Raw genomic sequence first — 17,515 nt, forward strand, 5'->3', positions numbered from 1 at the left:
GAAAAGTACTACAATTACCTACAAATGTATACAGATGGTTCTAAGAACAAGGAAGAGTGTGTTGGAGTTGGAGACTTTAAAATATCTATTTTAAAAAGAGCGTCTGATCAATGATCAGTATATACAGCAGAAATGCTGCTGTCATAATAGGATTGCAGTGGGTTGAAGAGGTCAGACCAGATAGGGTGGTTATATGTACAGATTCATTGTCCATATTACAAAGCATACAATCAACAACAACTACCAGAGAAGACATTCTCATAGAGCTGAATCATAGCCTGTTAAGACTGCACAGAAGCGGCATAGATCTACAGTTCTGCTGAGTGCCTGCACATGAGGGGGTGAAAGAAAACGAGTGCCCTGATAAATTAGCAAAAAGCGCACCACAAAAGCGAGCTACCAGAAAGGCACTGTTTACATTCTTGAGTGAAACTGGTGTAGGAAAAATAATTTAACATTAGGTCAGGAAAGAACATAGATTTGTATTTTTTATTTTTTTTATTTCATGGTTTTATTGATTTTTTTTAATTTTATTTTGATTAGATCATAGGTTAAAGAGTTGGAATGATGTGATGATTCATACTCATGTACAGTAGGTGGCGGTATGCACCTTTTAAGTTGTTTGCAATCCGCCAAAAACAAGAGAAGAAGAAGAAGAAGAAGAAGAAGAAGAAGAAGAAGAAGAAGAAGAAGGCAACGTCCGGATGCAAATCGTTCTTAAAACCAAAAAGAAGAAATCCTTCCCGCTTTTATTTTGACGTCCTCAAACCGCACCGGAAGTGAAGTTCCCAGCTCCTTTTAACCTGGATCGAGGTGGCGTCTCGTTGCTACGGTTCTCTCTCTCTGTGTTCCTGAGAAAGTGTGTGTGAGCTCCAGCACTACTGATCAATCATCTCTGTGTTTGGATAAACCTCTGAATGGACTCTGTGCTTTTTTTTCTGGAGCGTTTACCTCGGACTATAGGAGCTAGCTTAGCATGCTAGCTGGAAACACGTTAGCAACGCTCGTCAGATTGAGAGTTTGACGGAGAGAGAAACGGTGTGTTTAACGGAGTCTGCGGGAAAAGGTGATCTAGGAAACATGAGTAAAGTCCAAATGCTGCTGTCGTTGAAGAAGCAGCGACTCACTGCTGCTTCTGAAGAGATATTTGCTATGTTTGAAAAAACAGTAGCAGAGCTCGAGGAGGAGCTGTCTCTTTCCAAAGAGGAGAACAAGAGACTCCAGAAACTTCTGGACGCTGTTTTACAGCCTCAGCTTCGGATACACAGAGCAGGTCTGTTCCCTTTACCCTTAATTAACACTTTACACTCTTCAGTAGCACTTTATTATCACATTAATAACACTTTAGACCCTTTAGCAGCACTTGCTGCAGGTAAGTAAAAGTACAAACACCACACTGTGAAAATCCTCCATTACAAGTTAAAGCATTTCATATCTTTAAGTTTATCTTATTTAAGTAAAAGTATGTAAGTATTATTAGACACATGTACTTTATTATAATAATTCAAATGTATTACGGAAGAGCAAACCTACCAAAATAAATATATTTATAAAAATACATGGATTGAATAATATGCCATTTAATGTAATGATTTAAATATTACCCATACATGTAGGCACTAGTTGGTTAAATGTGACATACATTCATACTTTAGTTTTAATGTGCTTCTTTATTCACTTTTTCTTTTTAAATGTGTAAAAGCAAATAAAAACAAATACTTTGGATTAATTGAAATGGCGCGAGAATAATTCATAAAGAAATCAATCAATAAATATGTTCAATAATAAATTAAACACATCTAAAATGTTACTTGATAAAGAATAGGGGAACTAGTACAAAGGTCATTAAGTAATTAAAACGTTAATATAAATTAATGTAAAATCTCATCAATCAATTATTGCTAACATGTATTTATAATATATTCTCAGAATATATATTTTGGGAGAGATATACACTAGTATTAGACGTAGTCAAAAGTTTGGACACATCTTCTCATGTGAAGTTTTTTATTTATTTAAATTGGTTCTGCTTTGTAGATTTATACTGAAGACATCAAAACTATAAAATAACACATTAACTAGAATTATCTAGTAAACAAAGAAGTGTTAAAAAATCCAGAATATGATTTATATTTTGCTGCTACTGCAGAATGCTGTGGTAGCCATGCTGGTTAAGGGTGCCTTGAATTCTGAATAAATCACCAACAGTGACACCAGCAAAGCCCCCCCCCCACCCCACCACCATCTCACCTCCTCCTCCATGAATCACGGTGGGAACCACTCATGCAGAAACCATCCGCTCACCTTCTCACAAAGACACGGAGGTTGGAACCAAAAATCTCTAATTTGGACCCATCAGACCAAAGTACAGATTTCCACTGGCCTAATGTCCAATCCTTGTGTTTCTTGGCCCAAACTATTCTCTTCTTCTTGTTCTTCATCCTCAGTAGTGGATATTTTCAGCAATTGGACCATGAAGGCCTAATTCACACAGTCTCCTCTGAACAGTGCATCTTAAAGGTCCCATGTCATGGGACCTTTAAGATTGTCTGCTCCTTGAGCTCTGTGATCGTCTATGTGGGCTCTAATCTGAGGTGCTTTAATTTGCGGTTTCTGAGGCTGGTAACTCTGATGTGTTTATCCTCTGAGCAGAGGTAACTCTTGCTCTTCCTTTCCCGGGGGGTCCTCATGAGAGCCAGTCTCACCATAGCATTCCATGGTTTTTGCGATTGCACTTGAGGATACATTCAAAGTTCTTGACATTTTCCGGATCGACTGGCTTTCATTTCTTAAAGTGATGATGGACGGTCGTTTCTCTTTACTGGGTTGAGTCGTTCTTGCCATGATATGGATTACAACAGCAGTCAAATAGGGCTTTCCACTGTGCACTAACTCTACCTCTGCACAACACAACTGATGGTCTCAAACACATTAAGAAGGCAAGTCATTGACTCTTGACAAGGCGCACGTGTTAATTGAAAACCATTCCAGGTGTCTACCTCATGAAGCTGACTGAGAGAAGCCAAGAATCATAGTCTTGATTTTTTAACACTTTTTTTGTTAACTAGATAATTCCATGTGTTCTTCCATAGTTTTGATGTCTTCAGTATTAATCTACAAAGTAACAAAAAATTAAAATAAACACAAACCATTCAATGAGAAGGTGTCCAGACTTTTGACTGGTACTGTAAATAAAAAACACACATATTTTTAATATTTAGCAGGTTCCCTCATCTATAATCATTTATACAAGCAACTTTGAACATGTACAGCAGTAAAATGCAACTTACGAAATAATCAAACATCATAAATTAAACACTGACAGGGAACATTTTACTGCACCATCATTACTGTTACATAAGAAGGTGCAGTCAAATGTTCTGATGATGCTTGCATACTTTTACTTAAATAAGCTTTGAATGCAGGATTTTAATTTGTAACGGAGTATTTTAATTCTATACTGTAGGCGTAGTGTATCTGTGAACGATCCCAAATACAATAACTTGTTTATTGCAGCTAGTGCTACGCCAGAAGAAAAAAACCTTTTTCATTTTCAAAGGGGCTGGGCTACATAAGATGAATTGAGACAACAAAAATACACATTAAGTGGGACAAAGAAAGATAATGTGAAAATATAAAAACAAAGGCATTAATTAGGGCTGAAAAATGTCTCCCATTGTAATGGTGATTAGTTGTTTAAATGCTAACACTTAACAGTTTGTTCTGACTGTGTGTTTCCTGTTTCCTGCAGACGTCCAGCAGCTGGTGGTGGTTAAACAAGAGCTTCTCCCTGACAAGCAGGAGTGGAGCTCCAGTCTGGACCAGGAGGACCCAGAGCCCCCCCCAAACATTAAGCAGGAACAGGAGGAACTCAGGGTCAGTGAGGAGGTGGAGGAGGCTGAGATCACCAAGTCCACTTTCACTCCTGACCCTGTGAAGAGTGAAGATGATAAAGAGAAACCTCAGTCCTCTCAGCCTCATCAAAGACAAACTGAACACCTGGAAACAGAAGCTGATGGAGATGACTGTCGAGGACCAGAACCAGCCAGGAACTCAGATCCAGAGAGCAGTTTACAACCAAAGACTGAGGACGACACTGAAGACTCTTCTGAACCTGAACCTGGAGACTCTTCTGAACCTGAAACTGAACCTGGAGACTCTTCTGAACCTGACACTGAAGACAGTGCTGATTGGAAAGAGACCAGAGAACCTGCATCAGGCTCAAACTCAATGAAAAATAGACATGAATCTTTCAGGGATTCACGACGTAGTGCTGAAAATAAACCATTCAGCTGCTTAGTCTGTAAGAAAGCTTTTTCACATGGTGGAAGTTTAAAGAAACACATGAGAGTCCACACATTAGATAAACCACACAGCTGTACAATCTGTAAGAAAGCTTTTTCACAGAGTGGAAATTTAAAGAAACACATGAGAGTCCACACATTAGAGAAACCACACAGCTGTACAATCTGTAAGAAAGCTTTTTCACAGAGTGGAAGTGTAAAGGAACACATGAGAGTCCACACAGGAGAGAAACCCTTTAGCTGTACAGTCTGTAAGAAAGCTTTTTCACATAGTGGACATTTAAAGAGACACATGAGAGTCCACACAGGAGAGAAAGCACACAGCTGTACAGTCTGTAAGAAAGCTTTTTCACATCGTGGAAATTTAAAGAGACACATGAGAGTCCACACAGGAGAGAAACCACACAGCTGTACAGTCTGTAAGAAAGCTTTTTCACATCGTGGAAACTTAAAGTCACACATGAGGGTCCACACAGGAGAGGAAGAATAGAGATGCAATGTTTGTGACAAAAGATTTAAATGGCATAATCGTTTCAAAAGACACAAGTGTGTTGGTCGTCAGCTGCTTCTGTAACTGTAAGGGAATACATTTGTCTATTTTGTATCCTGATGACCTAATGCCGTTACATGTAATACGTTACTCCCTAAGCCTGATTTCACCCACCTGCAACCGATTCACTAATAATCACAAAAGTTCATTTCTTTGACCCCTTGACTCGACAACTTTCTTGTTTAATAATCGTTACATCTCCTCAGGACCAAGTTCCCGTGTCCTGCCTTTCACCTGCTGATCACCCACTGCTCATTTAAGGTGGACTGACCTATACAAGGGACCAGCTAGTCTTAGTGTCTTGATGCAAACGTTTTGTAAAGTGATGCTAAACCAAAGACGAGCTGTTGGGCTGTGTGCTCTCTGCAGGACGGTGTTTCTACTCAAAGATTGTTGATGAAATGAGAGATTCACTCATTTCGCGGACCGCTACCGGGAAATAGCTGTGAGTTTATTGTAATATTTGCAGAATTATAAATATATAAAAATATTTTATCAAAAAAAAATCAATTACTTTTTTTTATTTTTTTTATTTTATACCAGTCATATTATTTCATACAAAATAAATCCAAATTGGTTAGCATAAGTTCTCAGCCTCTCGTGCGCAGAGAAAGTTACAGGTGGTGCGCCAATAGGAAGTGGAGCACAGGAGACAACCGTTTAATCGCAGACTGTTATGTTTGTGGGGGAATGGCAGTGTATACATTATTTGAGATATATTTCGAGCTCGGACTTCATTTTAACAGGATTCCCGCGGGGTCTTAAAAAGTCTTAAGAAGTCTTAAATTTGATTAAAAAAATAAGAAAGGTCTTAAATATGATTTAGAAGGTCTTAAAAATGATCGGATTTGAAAGGTACTTCTGTGTTGCGATCGCGTCTGTGTTTTGGGTGAAATGTCCGGGCTGCAAAGTAACCAGTACGGTAAGAGCCTTTCAGTTCCCCCCAACAATTTGTATTGAAATAAATCAACATGGAACCAGTAATCACTTGTATGCTTTACCTGCTCCAGTAACAAAGTGTAATTCACTGGACAGAGACTAGAGATAGTGGATGGATCCAGAGGAGAACCAGAAGATAGTCCGTATAGAGCCTTCAGGTTCTGAAAATGATCAGGGATAGAGCTAGAAAAAAAATCCAAAACCCTGAATAGAGCTAGAAGATAGCCAGTACAAAGCCAAGATAGACCCAGTAGAAAGACAGGAAGGAGCCAAAAGAGTTTGTATTTTTTTATATTCAAGCTCTTCTCTTAAGATATTAGAACTCCCTATCTTAATATGTATCCTTTTATTCCAATTAAATCTTACATTTGTGCTGCCAATTATTGAGACTGTTTCACAGCTTTATGTTAAATATTTAGACTGTTTTCTTTACATATAGATTACATAGGATGAACAGCACGATCCACTCTGCTGGATTCTGCCCAAACCGACTCAAAATGCATGCAAACATCTCGCTTTATCCATACTCCTGCAGTTGTATTGTTCTGGATTCATAGTGAGGAGTATTAGATGTTCTGCACTCTTATTGTTATATATTTAATATAAAGTGAAATACCCATAAAGTCAGAAAAGAAAAGAGACTCACTTGAGGAAAAAGGTTCTTCATTTGCACATAAACATGGTCAAATATTTAAAATTGTGACCAGAGGCCTGTACTACGAAGCTGTTTCAACCTAACCTGGATAGGTTTGAGTTAGCCGGTTGGCCTAATTCAAAACATACGCGCTATCGCTAAACTGTACTACGACGCAGGTTATCAAGTGGATCGCTCAAGCCAGCCGTGTCCTATCTAGTTAGGTGCGCGTTCACATGAAAGGGGTGGTATCTGGAGCATTCGACCAATCACAAGCATGGAGAAGCGTACTGACAGCGCAGCGTCATACTTCCTGAATGAAAAGTCAACTATAATATTAGACATATGAAGAAGTTAAACTTTAAACATCCATGACTTAAACACTTTATCCAGGATCAAAGCCACATAGCTGCACCTGCAAGGTGAATACAGCTGGTAACAGAACAAGTGTTTGAATGCGTACATCAACTGGTTTATGATATCACTGCCCCGTCTAAGACACGATCTGACTTTAATTACATTTGACTCAAGTGTTTCGTCAACTTAATGTGTTGCTTAAAATAATACTTCTGCATACAGTATGTGACACTGTGAGTGTTGCACGGCCAGATACGGCTCGGCTGACTCAGATAAGGAAATATATGATACATTATGATGTGATATGAATGATAATGGGACACATCGATATCTGCACTCAGTGCCACGGACTGTAGGCTACGTAATGTTACTTTGACCCGGTTACTTATGTTGTGGCAGATATTTAAGTAAGCTTTCTTAACGCTAATGTTATAATAGTCAGATTGCTCTGAAGATGGGAGGTGATATTCTATTCATTTTCACGTTCACAAAGTCGGTGATTTGAACTGCAACGGCAGTTTAAACTGTATTTCCTTTATCCTGTAATATTTGGATCGCTTTAAACTCTGCACACTGTTGTTATCAGCTGTTCCACCATGGTTTCTACCTCAACCTGGAATAGATTTATCCTTATTGAAATGGTTACATTCAATGATAAATAAAATCAATGTGCAGACAATGTTCTGCATGAACAATATGGGCAGTTTATACATTAAATAAATTAACAGTATAGTGGCGATATGCTCCAAGTGGAAGCGATTCTTCATTAAAGCAAAGAAGAACTCCACACAGTTGATCTCTTATTCTGGAACCTATCCTGCTCCGGCGCAGGCTAGCCGTTCAGAATAAGTTATCGAGCCCGCTAAAAAGGGAACCAGCTTCGTAGGACCGGAAATCCCTGAAGTTAGCTTGCTAAACGAAAATCTTGATTCGTAGTATAGGCCCCTGCTCCGGGGCAGGTTAGCCGCACAGCACAAGTTACCATGGAGATCTAGCCCGCTAAAAAGGGAACCAGCGTCGTAGGACCGGAAACCCTGAGTTTTCCCTGAAGTTAGCCGGCTATGCGAAAATCCTGCTTCGTAGTACAGGCCCCAGATGGTGTCGCCCTAATCCGTGTATCTACGGTCCATTTGTTTTTCTTTATTACTCAAGTTAGCGGAAGAGCGTCTGAGAGGCCTTTTTGTTTTTTACCTTACTAAATGGTCATTGGAGCGAGGGGCGGGGCGAAACTTGCGGAAATGATTTCCAAAAAAAAGCCCTCGTTTGCTTGGAACGGTGATAATATTATAAACAAGGGGAAACAAGGGCCCTTTCTCATTTCATCAAATCCCCTTCCTCGACTCCTCGACCCCTCGGTCCTCCGGTAGTGACCCGGAAATGAATTTCAGCGGCCATGTTGAAGGACATCTCATTTCTTTAAATGCACTTCGAGGACCGAGGATCGAGCGTTGAGGAGGCTCTCTGGAGGAGCTCTAACCGAGGATACACTGATGGGCCCTCCACGGTCCTCCATGGCTCCTTCGTGGATGCATTTCCGGGAAAAGAGATGTTTCAAAAAGTGGTGACGCACGGCCAGACTTATCTCAGCCAATGACAGCTCTGCATGCATCACCTGGATATTATTTTATTAACTGCTTTCATCGCGACGCAATGTTTACAGTGAACAGCTGTGATGTCCGTGCAGAAAGCAGAGCAGTGTGTATAATATACAGGACTGTCTCAGAAAATTAGAATATTGTGATAAAGTTCTTTATTTTCTGTAATGCAATTAAAAAAACAAAAATGTCATACATTCTGGATTCATTACAAATCAACTGAAATATTGCAAGCCTGTTATTATTTTAATATTGCTGATTATGGCATACAGCTTAAGAAAACTCAAATATCCTATCTCTAAATATTAGAATATCATGAAGAAGTATACTAGTAGGGTGTTCAACGAATCACTTGAATCGTCTAATTAACTCGAAACACCTGCAAGGGTTTCCTGAGCCTTGAAAAACACTCAGCTTGGTTCAGTAAACTAAATCACAAGTATGGGGAAGACTGCTGATCTGACTGCTGTCCAGAGGACCGTCATTGACACCCTCCATCAGGAGGGTAAGACACAAAAAGAAATTTCTCAAAGAGCAAGCTGTTCACAGAGTGCAGTTTCAAAGCACATCCACAAAAAGTCTGTTGGAAGGGGGAAATGTGGCAGGAAACGCTGCACAACCAAGAGAGATGACCGCAGCCTTAACAGCATTGTGAAGAAGAGTCGCTTCCAGAATTTGGGGGAGCTTCAAAGACAGTGGACTGAAGCTGGAGTCCAGGTATCAAAAGTCACTGTTCACAGACGTGTCCGGGAAATGGGCTACAATAGCCGTATTCCCATGGTCAAGCCACTTCTGAACTCAAGACAACGGAAGAGGCGTCTGACTTGGGCTAAGGAAAAGAAGCACTGGACAGTTGCACAGTGGTCCAAAGTCCTCTTTTCAGACGAAAGCAAGTTTTGTATTTCATTTGGAAGTCAAGGCGCCAGAGTCTGGAGAAAGGCTGGAGAGGAGCAAAATCCAAGTTGCTTGAAATCCAGTGTGAAGTTCCCACAGTCAGCGATGGTTTGGGGAGCCATGTCAGCTGCTGGTGTTGGTCCACTGTGTTTCATCAAGCCCAGAGTAAATGCAGCTGTGTACCAAGAGATTTTAGAGCACTACATGCTTCCTTCTGCTGAAAAGCTCTATGGAGATGAGGAATTCATTTTCCAGCATGATCTGGCACCTGCCCACAGTGCCAAAACCACCAGTAACTGGTGTACTGACCATGGCATTACTGTCCTCGATTGGCCTGCAAATTCCCCTGACCTGAACCCCATAGAGAATATGTGGGGTATTGTGAAGAAGAAGCTGAAAGACACCAGACCCAACAATGCTAATGAGCTAAAGGCCGCTATTGAAGCATCCTGGGCATCCATAACACCTCAGCAATGCCACAGGCTGATTGCCTCCATGCCACGCCGCATTGATGCAGTAATCCGTGCAAAAGGATTCCCAACCAAGTACTGAGTGCATTAATGGACATTTTCAAATGTTTGATTGTGTTTTGCTGTTATAAATCTTTTTTTTTTACTTGGTCTGAGGAACTATTCTAATTTTTTGAGATAGGATTTTTGAGTTTTCTTAAGCTGTATGCCATAATCAGCAATATTAAAATAATAAAAGGCTTGCAATATTTCAGTTGATTTGTAATGAATCCAGAATGTACGACATTTTTGTTTTTTTAATTGCATTACAGAAAATAAAGAACTTTATCACAATATTCTAATTTTCTGAGACAGTCCTGTATATCACTCAGTATAACAGGCCTACTCTCTGTATTTGCTTTAGTTTAGTAGATATCTACAAACAAAGAGTCAATATTTTTTCTAAAACCATTTAAATCAGGAGAGACTTCATTGTGTACGAAAACATTTATTGACGCATGTCACATCATAAATGTTAAGTGTTTGGCGATTAGACCCCGATCCTGAAATCGTATATCTAAAGGGGGAAATGCAGCCGTGAGCATATAGGGAACCCCCGGGGTCTAGACACTGGTGATGATGCTGAAGATCTGGATTTGATGAGGAGATGGGATGAAGGGGAGGTGTGATGAGGTCTTTGGATAACTCTCTTGGCACTGGATGTGATGAAAGGAGGTGGATGGGGAGGAGGCGGGCGGCAGCATGACGACCTGAAATCACAGCTGACTGCAGGAGAGAGGAGAACCATTTTAAAGTTTGGCTGCAGCACCCTGATTGGCTGCTGGAGAATGAGGTGAATGTAATAGGTTAAAGAGAACGCCCGTGATGAGCTGATTATAAGCAGCTGCGGACTGAAGTATACCAATCTTCCTGAAACGATTTACGCTAAGCTTCATTTAGTGCTTCACATAATAAAATACACAACGGCTGTAGCCTGTTTTAGGAGCTGTGCCTGTGTGTGGTGTAGGTGTATGTGTGGTGTAGGTGTGTGCGGTACAGTGTGTGCGTAGATGCGGCGGACAGACAGGTCTCAGTTGGTTTGGTGTCCTCTGCTTACTTTTAATACTTGTAAATAAAATGTTGGCCCGTAATTTATTTTCCTCATCAGTGGCGGCTGGTGGAAAATATTTTGTGTGGGGTTCTTACCGCCCGGACGAGAGAGGGTAATAAATCATGATAATGATACACGCTGCGGCCAGGCAGGAAACATGTGACTTATCAGTAACTTTAGACATCGTAAAACAATTTTAAACAAGATTTTATTGTAGATTATACATTTTACTGATACCAACTATATAATATTTACCTTGTTCATTAAAAATTAAATAAAAAATAATGACTATCAAACATGTGGGAAGAGGGGGGGCGGCGCCCCTAGCGCCACTATGAGCCGGCCGCCACTGTTCCTCATTGTAGCGACCCGAGAGGGGAGAGGGACGGGGGACGGGGACGGGGACGGGGGATATATCCAGTCTCTGATAGTGTTACGTTATTATGAGAGTGCTCTGTTAGATTGTGTGCGTGTGCGCGTGTGTGCGTGTGCGTGTGCGTGTGCGTGTGTGTGTGTCCGCATCTGCATCTGTAGCCTGTTATTGTCTCATTATACCGCACTGTGAATGAATCAAAGTAAATATATAAGTGGTCATGAACATCTGTCCATCAGACAGAGGGCTGCTGTGCCTCCTGTCATCATTGATGGACGTCTCGTTAAAATGACCGCTCAGAGGGGAGGAGTTCTCATTTCTCTAACCGCCTGCTGCTTCCCCTCCTCTCTCCTCGGCTCCCCTCCTCGGCTCCTCCACTCGCATCTCCTGTGGGCGGGACTAAGTCTCGAGGATAGGAGTCGAGGAGGGGAGTTAGAGAAATGAGAAAGGGCCTAGGCGAATTTAGCGATCACAATGAAAACAGCCAAGACACATATTGAGCCCAGAAAATGAATGTTATTAAGGGCTGTAAATATAATAGGCCTTTGTCTAAAATGGACAACATTGTTAGAAGATTTAAACTATACAGCGATTCTACACTGCGGTCACTCAGCCGTCTCACGAGTTTGTTTTTTCAAATCAGCTGCTCTTCATTTTTTCTCTGCTATATTCAATGAGTGATACAAATATTTGTTACCACAAGTTCTTAATAAAAGTGACTCTGTTGGACTCAATACTAGTTTGACTGCTACCAGAAATGAAATGAAGTACTTTTACTCTGTGCACTTTGTGAGTAATCCTCTGTCAGAGTCTCCTCCATAGTACATAATGCATGTTTTCTGCTGTCTTTGATGGGTGATACAAATACAATTTTACCATTAGTTCTTAATGAAATTGATTCTTTTTGACTTTGTATTAGTTAGCCTACTACTAACAATACATTGAAGTACTTTTACTGTGTATTTTTTGAGAAATCCTCTGTCAAAGTCCCCTGCTGAGAACAAAATCAAGCCACTTCTGCTAAGTTTGATGAGGGAATTCTTTTTTGTTGCCATTAGTTCTTCATGAGATTGATCCTGTTGGACTCATTACTGAAACTACCCCCACACGTACTATGAAGTACTTACTGTGTACTTTTCCAGTAATCCTTTGTCAATGTCCCCTCCTGAGAACAAGAATGCATGTTTTTCTTTTAATAAGCGTTAAAATACCTTTCTTCCTGAGGCTGATATTGTTGGACAGAGTACTTTAAGAGGATGGTAGACATGATATCAGCAATACTTCCAGTCAGTACTCCAGCAGCAGCATTTTTACACCTTGGAAAGTCTTTAGTCTGGTCTGGATAGCTGGTCACAAATATCCTTCAGCAAAGTGACACACTCTGTCACATGGTTGCCCTCTTATGATGCTGCTGTCTTAATATATAAATATTCCTCTGCCGCTAGTTCGTTCGTTAGTCAAAGTGACCCCCAAGGATCAAAGGTGTAAAGTAAACTTGAGGATAACAGGAAGACAAAAGTGAAGTCTTTGTTCTTTAGTGTGAAAGTGAAGCGTCTCTGGCTGTCCGTCACTTTGGATTTGAGTTCAGTTTAGTTGTTTGTTCCCCTCTTATTCTCCAAGTCCTCTAAAGGTTTAGTAAATCAAAGCAGCATACTCCTCATGGTGGCTCCGCTGTTACTCTGATTCTGGCCCAGTATAATCATGAACTCTACTCGTGAATTACTTCATTACTGCTCTTTACTACCATGCAGTGGTGTAATGTAGTGAAGTACATCTCAAGTATTGTGCAATATTGTGGTACTTGTACTTTACTTGAGTATTTCCATTATATGCTACTTTATACTTCAACTCCACTACAATTTGGAAACCAGTATTGTACTTTTTACTGCACTACAATGATTTGACAAGGTACTAGTTACAAATTCAGATTGTAATGGCAATTCCTGTTCCTATGTCCAATATATTTTTGCCATTACGTCACAGAAGGGGTGAAGAGTGATCCCCACGCAGACACAAACAGATGACTTTCCGGTCCTTAGTTGCAGTTTATAATGATGTTTTATTCAGCGTTTTACATACCAGGTTTGATTGTACAGTTTCTGTTGTTGTGATGAGCATTTGCCGGGCTGGTGGAATTGGTATGCTCTCTTCCTCCTGTGTCCTTCCCCTTCCTTCTTCTTCTTCTTCTTCTTTTATTTAATGGCGAATCGCTTCCACTTGGAGCATATATCGCCACCTACTGTTGAGTTATTGCATGTTCATATTAAATCCTTGTCCTCAGACCAGTGCTTTTCGAGGAATTTGAAGATCAGCTTGTTTGCTTCATTTCTTGATTTACTTTCATATATTGCCTTGAAATCCATGTCCTTGATGTTGAGTTGTTCCAGTGCAGTTTTCAGAATGAATCTTTGTCTGTTATAATCCGGGCAGCTAAAAAAGACATGATGTATTGTCTCTGGTTGTTGGCAACCATCACAATTGCCATTTGGATGTTTTCCAATCAGATGCAGTGATGAGTTTAGTCCAGAGTGTCCCAATTTTATCCTGCTGTTAATGCTCTGTTCTCTTCTACTACTCCCTCACGTGCTTCCTGTTCCTACTTCCCTTTGTATCTGATATAAATGTCTTCCTTTGGTGTTACTGTCCCATAGTTTTTGCCATTGTTGCTTGATAACCACTTTTGTAAAAGATTTGACTTCTGCTCTACTGATGGGTACCATAATATCAATCTGGTTTGCTTTCAAACCACATTTTGCCAGTTGATCCACTATTTCATTCCCTCTAATGCCCACATGCGCTGGAACCCACACAGATTGAACAACAATTCCCAGATGAACTAACCTAAACATGCTTTGTAAAATTTCATGTAAAATATCCTGACGACATTCTGAAGAGAAGTTGTTTATACTCTCCAGAGCTGCACTGGATTCAGAGCAAATGACCACTCGCATTGGCTGTATTTCCTCTACCCACTGAAGTGCTAGAGAGATAGCCATCATCTCTACTGTATATACTGCAATGTGATCACTTGTACGCTTTCCCACTTTGACTTTTAACTCAGGAACATAAAATGCACAACTAGTTAGACCATTTTCTGGATTTTTGGATCCATCAGTAAATATTTTTATAAAGTGCCCATATTGTTCATGTAGAACAGTGTTCACATAAGCCTGTACATTGAATTTGTTTTTCATTGAATGTACCCGTTTCACTAGTGACAAATCTACTATAGGTTGAGGTAGCAACCATGGTGGAACAGCTGATAACAACACCGTCGGACTAATATTCCATTCTTTAACTTTGAATTCCTTACATATTTCCGAAACACAAAAACAAAAACTTTCTTTTTTTATTTTGTTACTTTCCCAACTTGTTTGTACAGTTTGTTTAGTAGGGTGAGTATCTTTATGACGCTGTAGATTTGCCCAGTAATTAACAATTAACTGCTTTCTCCTCAAAGAAATAGATACTTCTCCGACCTCTACCTGAAGTGCAGACACTGGTGTAGATCTTACTGCCCCACAGCATATCCTTAGTGCTTGTGCCTGGACTCTATCTAATTTTTGAAGAGAAGAGTATGCAGCTGACCCATACACTATTAGTCCGTATTCTATGGCTGATCTAATTAAGGCCGTGTATACGTTCCTCAAAGCAGCTTGATCAGCCCCCCACTTAGTGCCTGCCAAGCACCTCATAACATTTAAAACCTTTTTACATTTATCTACGACTTTATCAATGTGAGTTCTCCATGTGACTCTCTCGTCCAACCATATTCCCAGAAATTTAAATGTCTTCACTTTCTTTAGATCTTGTCCATAAAGTTTTAACCTAACCTCCTCACCTATCCTTTTCCTTGTAAAAAATAAAGTTTCAGTTTTTTCCACCGACAATCTAAACCCCCGTGTCAGAGACCAGCTTTCAATTTCCGTAATGGCTTCCTGAATCTTAGCTACAATATATTTTACATTTCTGTCCCTTTTCCAAATAGCTCCATCATCTGCAAAAAGTGACTTACCAATATCAGATCCTACTTGTTGAATGCACCTGCCAACTACCTGAGCAAACTAGATGCTGCGTATCATAGTGCTCTGAGATTTGTCACAAATTGTAAAGCACTTACTCATCACTGTACACTGTATACCAAGGCAGGTTTCCCATCACTCACTGTACGGCGGCTCAGTCACTGGTACACTTTTATCTATAAAGCTATGTTGGGCAAACTCCCGTATTATATCTGTTCATTGATAAAGCAGAACGTTGCAAGCAGCTATTGTCTGCGATCGCAGGATATAGTCTTGTTAGATGTGCCAAGAGTAAGGACTGTCTTAGGTAAGACAGCTTTTATATGCGCAGCTCCACTTGCTTGGAACAGTCTACAGGCAAAATTGAAATTGAGCATTTTTATTTCTCTGAATGTATTTAAGGCACATCTAAATGAAATGCTTTCTGACACTCTGGGTATTTGTAAATGTTGAATATGTAAATATGATATCCTCTGTTGTTTGTTTGTTTGTTGTTTTTATGTTTCATGTGGAACTAAATGATGCAGGTCTCCCTTGTAAATGAGATCGATGATCTCAAGGGACCAATCTGTCTAAATAAAGGTTTGAAATGAAAATGAAATGACTTCCGGGTGTACAATTCTCCGTTATCCAATGGGAATGCACGCTCACATTGCCTTAAGGGCAGCTGACACAAACGAATGCCGTGCTTCCATGAGAGTCAAATCCCGCCGCAGATGGGAATACATTGCAATCAGTTGAAAGCTATTTGCGTCCCTTTATGAAGCTGAAGGAGTCTAGGAGCGTCACAACTGCACGCCTCGGGGACCCTGACCAAGCGTCGCTCCTGGATGTTTATGGAGTAAGAGTGTGTTGCTCTAGTAGGGGATCTTAAGTGAGATACATTCAGGCTTCATCACTCAGAGAGCTCCCTCCACTGTCTGCTTTAAAGGATCAGTTCACCCAAACCAGAGATGGAGTCCTGGACTCGGACTCGAGCAAGTTTTCTCTGGAGTCTGATGTCCTCTATCCTGTCGTGTGCACCTGCGAGGCGAGTTCACGGACTGGGCCCCGCTATTCCAGTCTAGAGATGTCTAGAGAGACACCCCACATCGTGCTGTATGCTTTCACACATTCTGCTTCCACATTGGAAAAGAGCAGCGCAAAAAATGCTCGTTATGTGGAAAGGATCGAGTTTGTCACGATTCTTGTGTTATGTCACGTTTTTAATTTTTATATGTCTTTGTTATGGGTGTTTTGCTGTCATGTTTTCCTCCTTGTATATTGTCCGGTCTTTCTCCCTGTGTTTTCCTCCCTGTCGTTAGTTTTCCTGGTGTGTCTAATTGTCTGATTGTGTTCACCTGTTTCCCTTCTGTGTCTCCTCTGCTCATCAGCGTCATTACACAATAATCGTGACAGAGTTCAGACATAATGGTGTCTTGAACACTATCATCAGAGTAACACGATCTAATCAATAAATAAAGATTCAGCAGATAACACGAAAGCACATGGCTACTTAACATGCAGAATGACGTCTAAGTAGCCATGTGTTTTCTGGGGCTAAATCTTTATCAGTAAACCGATTTAACCGGTAAAAGTCCCGATCTTATTACTATCAAAATAAAAGTGCAAAACGAAAACTTTACCACAGAAAAATATTGGCATACAAATATAATCACTTCTCTAAAAGGTAAATCATTTTAAGTATAGTTTAATTATATACAATAATAATAATATTAATATTATTAATAAGCTTTATATTTAATGTAAGTCGCTTTGGAGAAAAGCGTCAGCTAAATGCAATGTAATGTCATGTAATATTTGTATAGCACCTATTACAATAATTGTAGCCAAACTCGCTTCAAAGCAGTTCAATAGACAGATTAGTATAATATGACAGGATATTTGCAATGTAGAGGAGCAGCTACATTTCAACACATCCACGAAGATTAATACATGAAGACTTGTGACTCAGACTTGACTTGGACTCTTCTTAGGTGACTCAGACTTGGACTCGGACTCGAACATAGGTAATGATGACTCGGACTCGACTCGGACACTCCTTGGGTGACTCGGACTTGGACTCGGACTCGACTACGACTCTCCCTTGGTGACTCTCCCTTGGACTCGGACTGGACTACGACTCTCCCTTGGTGACTCGGACTTGGACTCGACTACGAGAATATAAGTCGTCATGAACACATCTGTCCAGCAGACAGAGTGCTGCTGTGCCTCCTGTCATCATTAATGGACGTCTCTTTAAAATGACTGCTCAGAGGAGAGGAGTTCTCATTTCTCTAACCGCCTG

The 17,515-nt window shown here is 40.4% G+C and overlaps 1 protein-coding gene across 1 annotated transcript; it reads left to right on the forward strand.

The window, feature by feature from the left end:
- The first annotated feature begins 356 nt into the window (after positions 1-356).
- On the forward strand, positions 357-5,011 carry LOC307024992 (uncharacterized protein). The gene is made up of 2 exons (XM_079659559.1): positions 357-1,273; positions 3,752-5,011. The coding sequence occupies exons 1-2, from the start codon at positions 1,081-1,083 to the stop codon at positions 4,792-4,794; spliced, it is 1,236 nt and encodes a 411-aa protein (XP_079515685.1). The 5' UTR covers positions 357-1,080; the 3' UTR covers positions 4,795-5,011.
- Positions 5,012-17,515: the final 12,504 nt, after the last annotated feature.

The sequence above is a fragment of the Notothenia rossii genome (assembly GCF_949606895.1).
Source record: "Notothenia rossii genome assembly, chromosome: 1".
Lineage (NCBI taxonomy): Eukaryota > Metazoa > Chordata > Actinopteri > Perciformes > Nototheniidae > Notothenia > Notothenia rossii.

What these genes read in the sequence shown, in the direction of transcription:
- LOC307024992 (XM_079659559.1), top strand. Translation starts at nt 1,081, where the DNA reads ATGAGTAAAGTCCAAATGCTGCTGTCGTTGAAGAAGCAGCGACTCACT. An exon ending in GCTTCGGATACACAGAGCAG is followed by an intron (nt 1,274 to 3,751) that starts GTCTGTTCCCTT and finishes TGTTTCCTGCAG; the next exon opens with ACGTCCAGCAGCTGGTGGTG.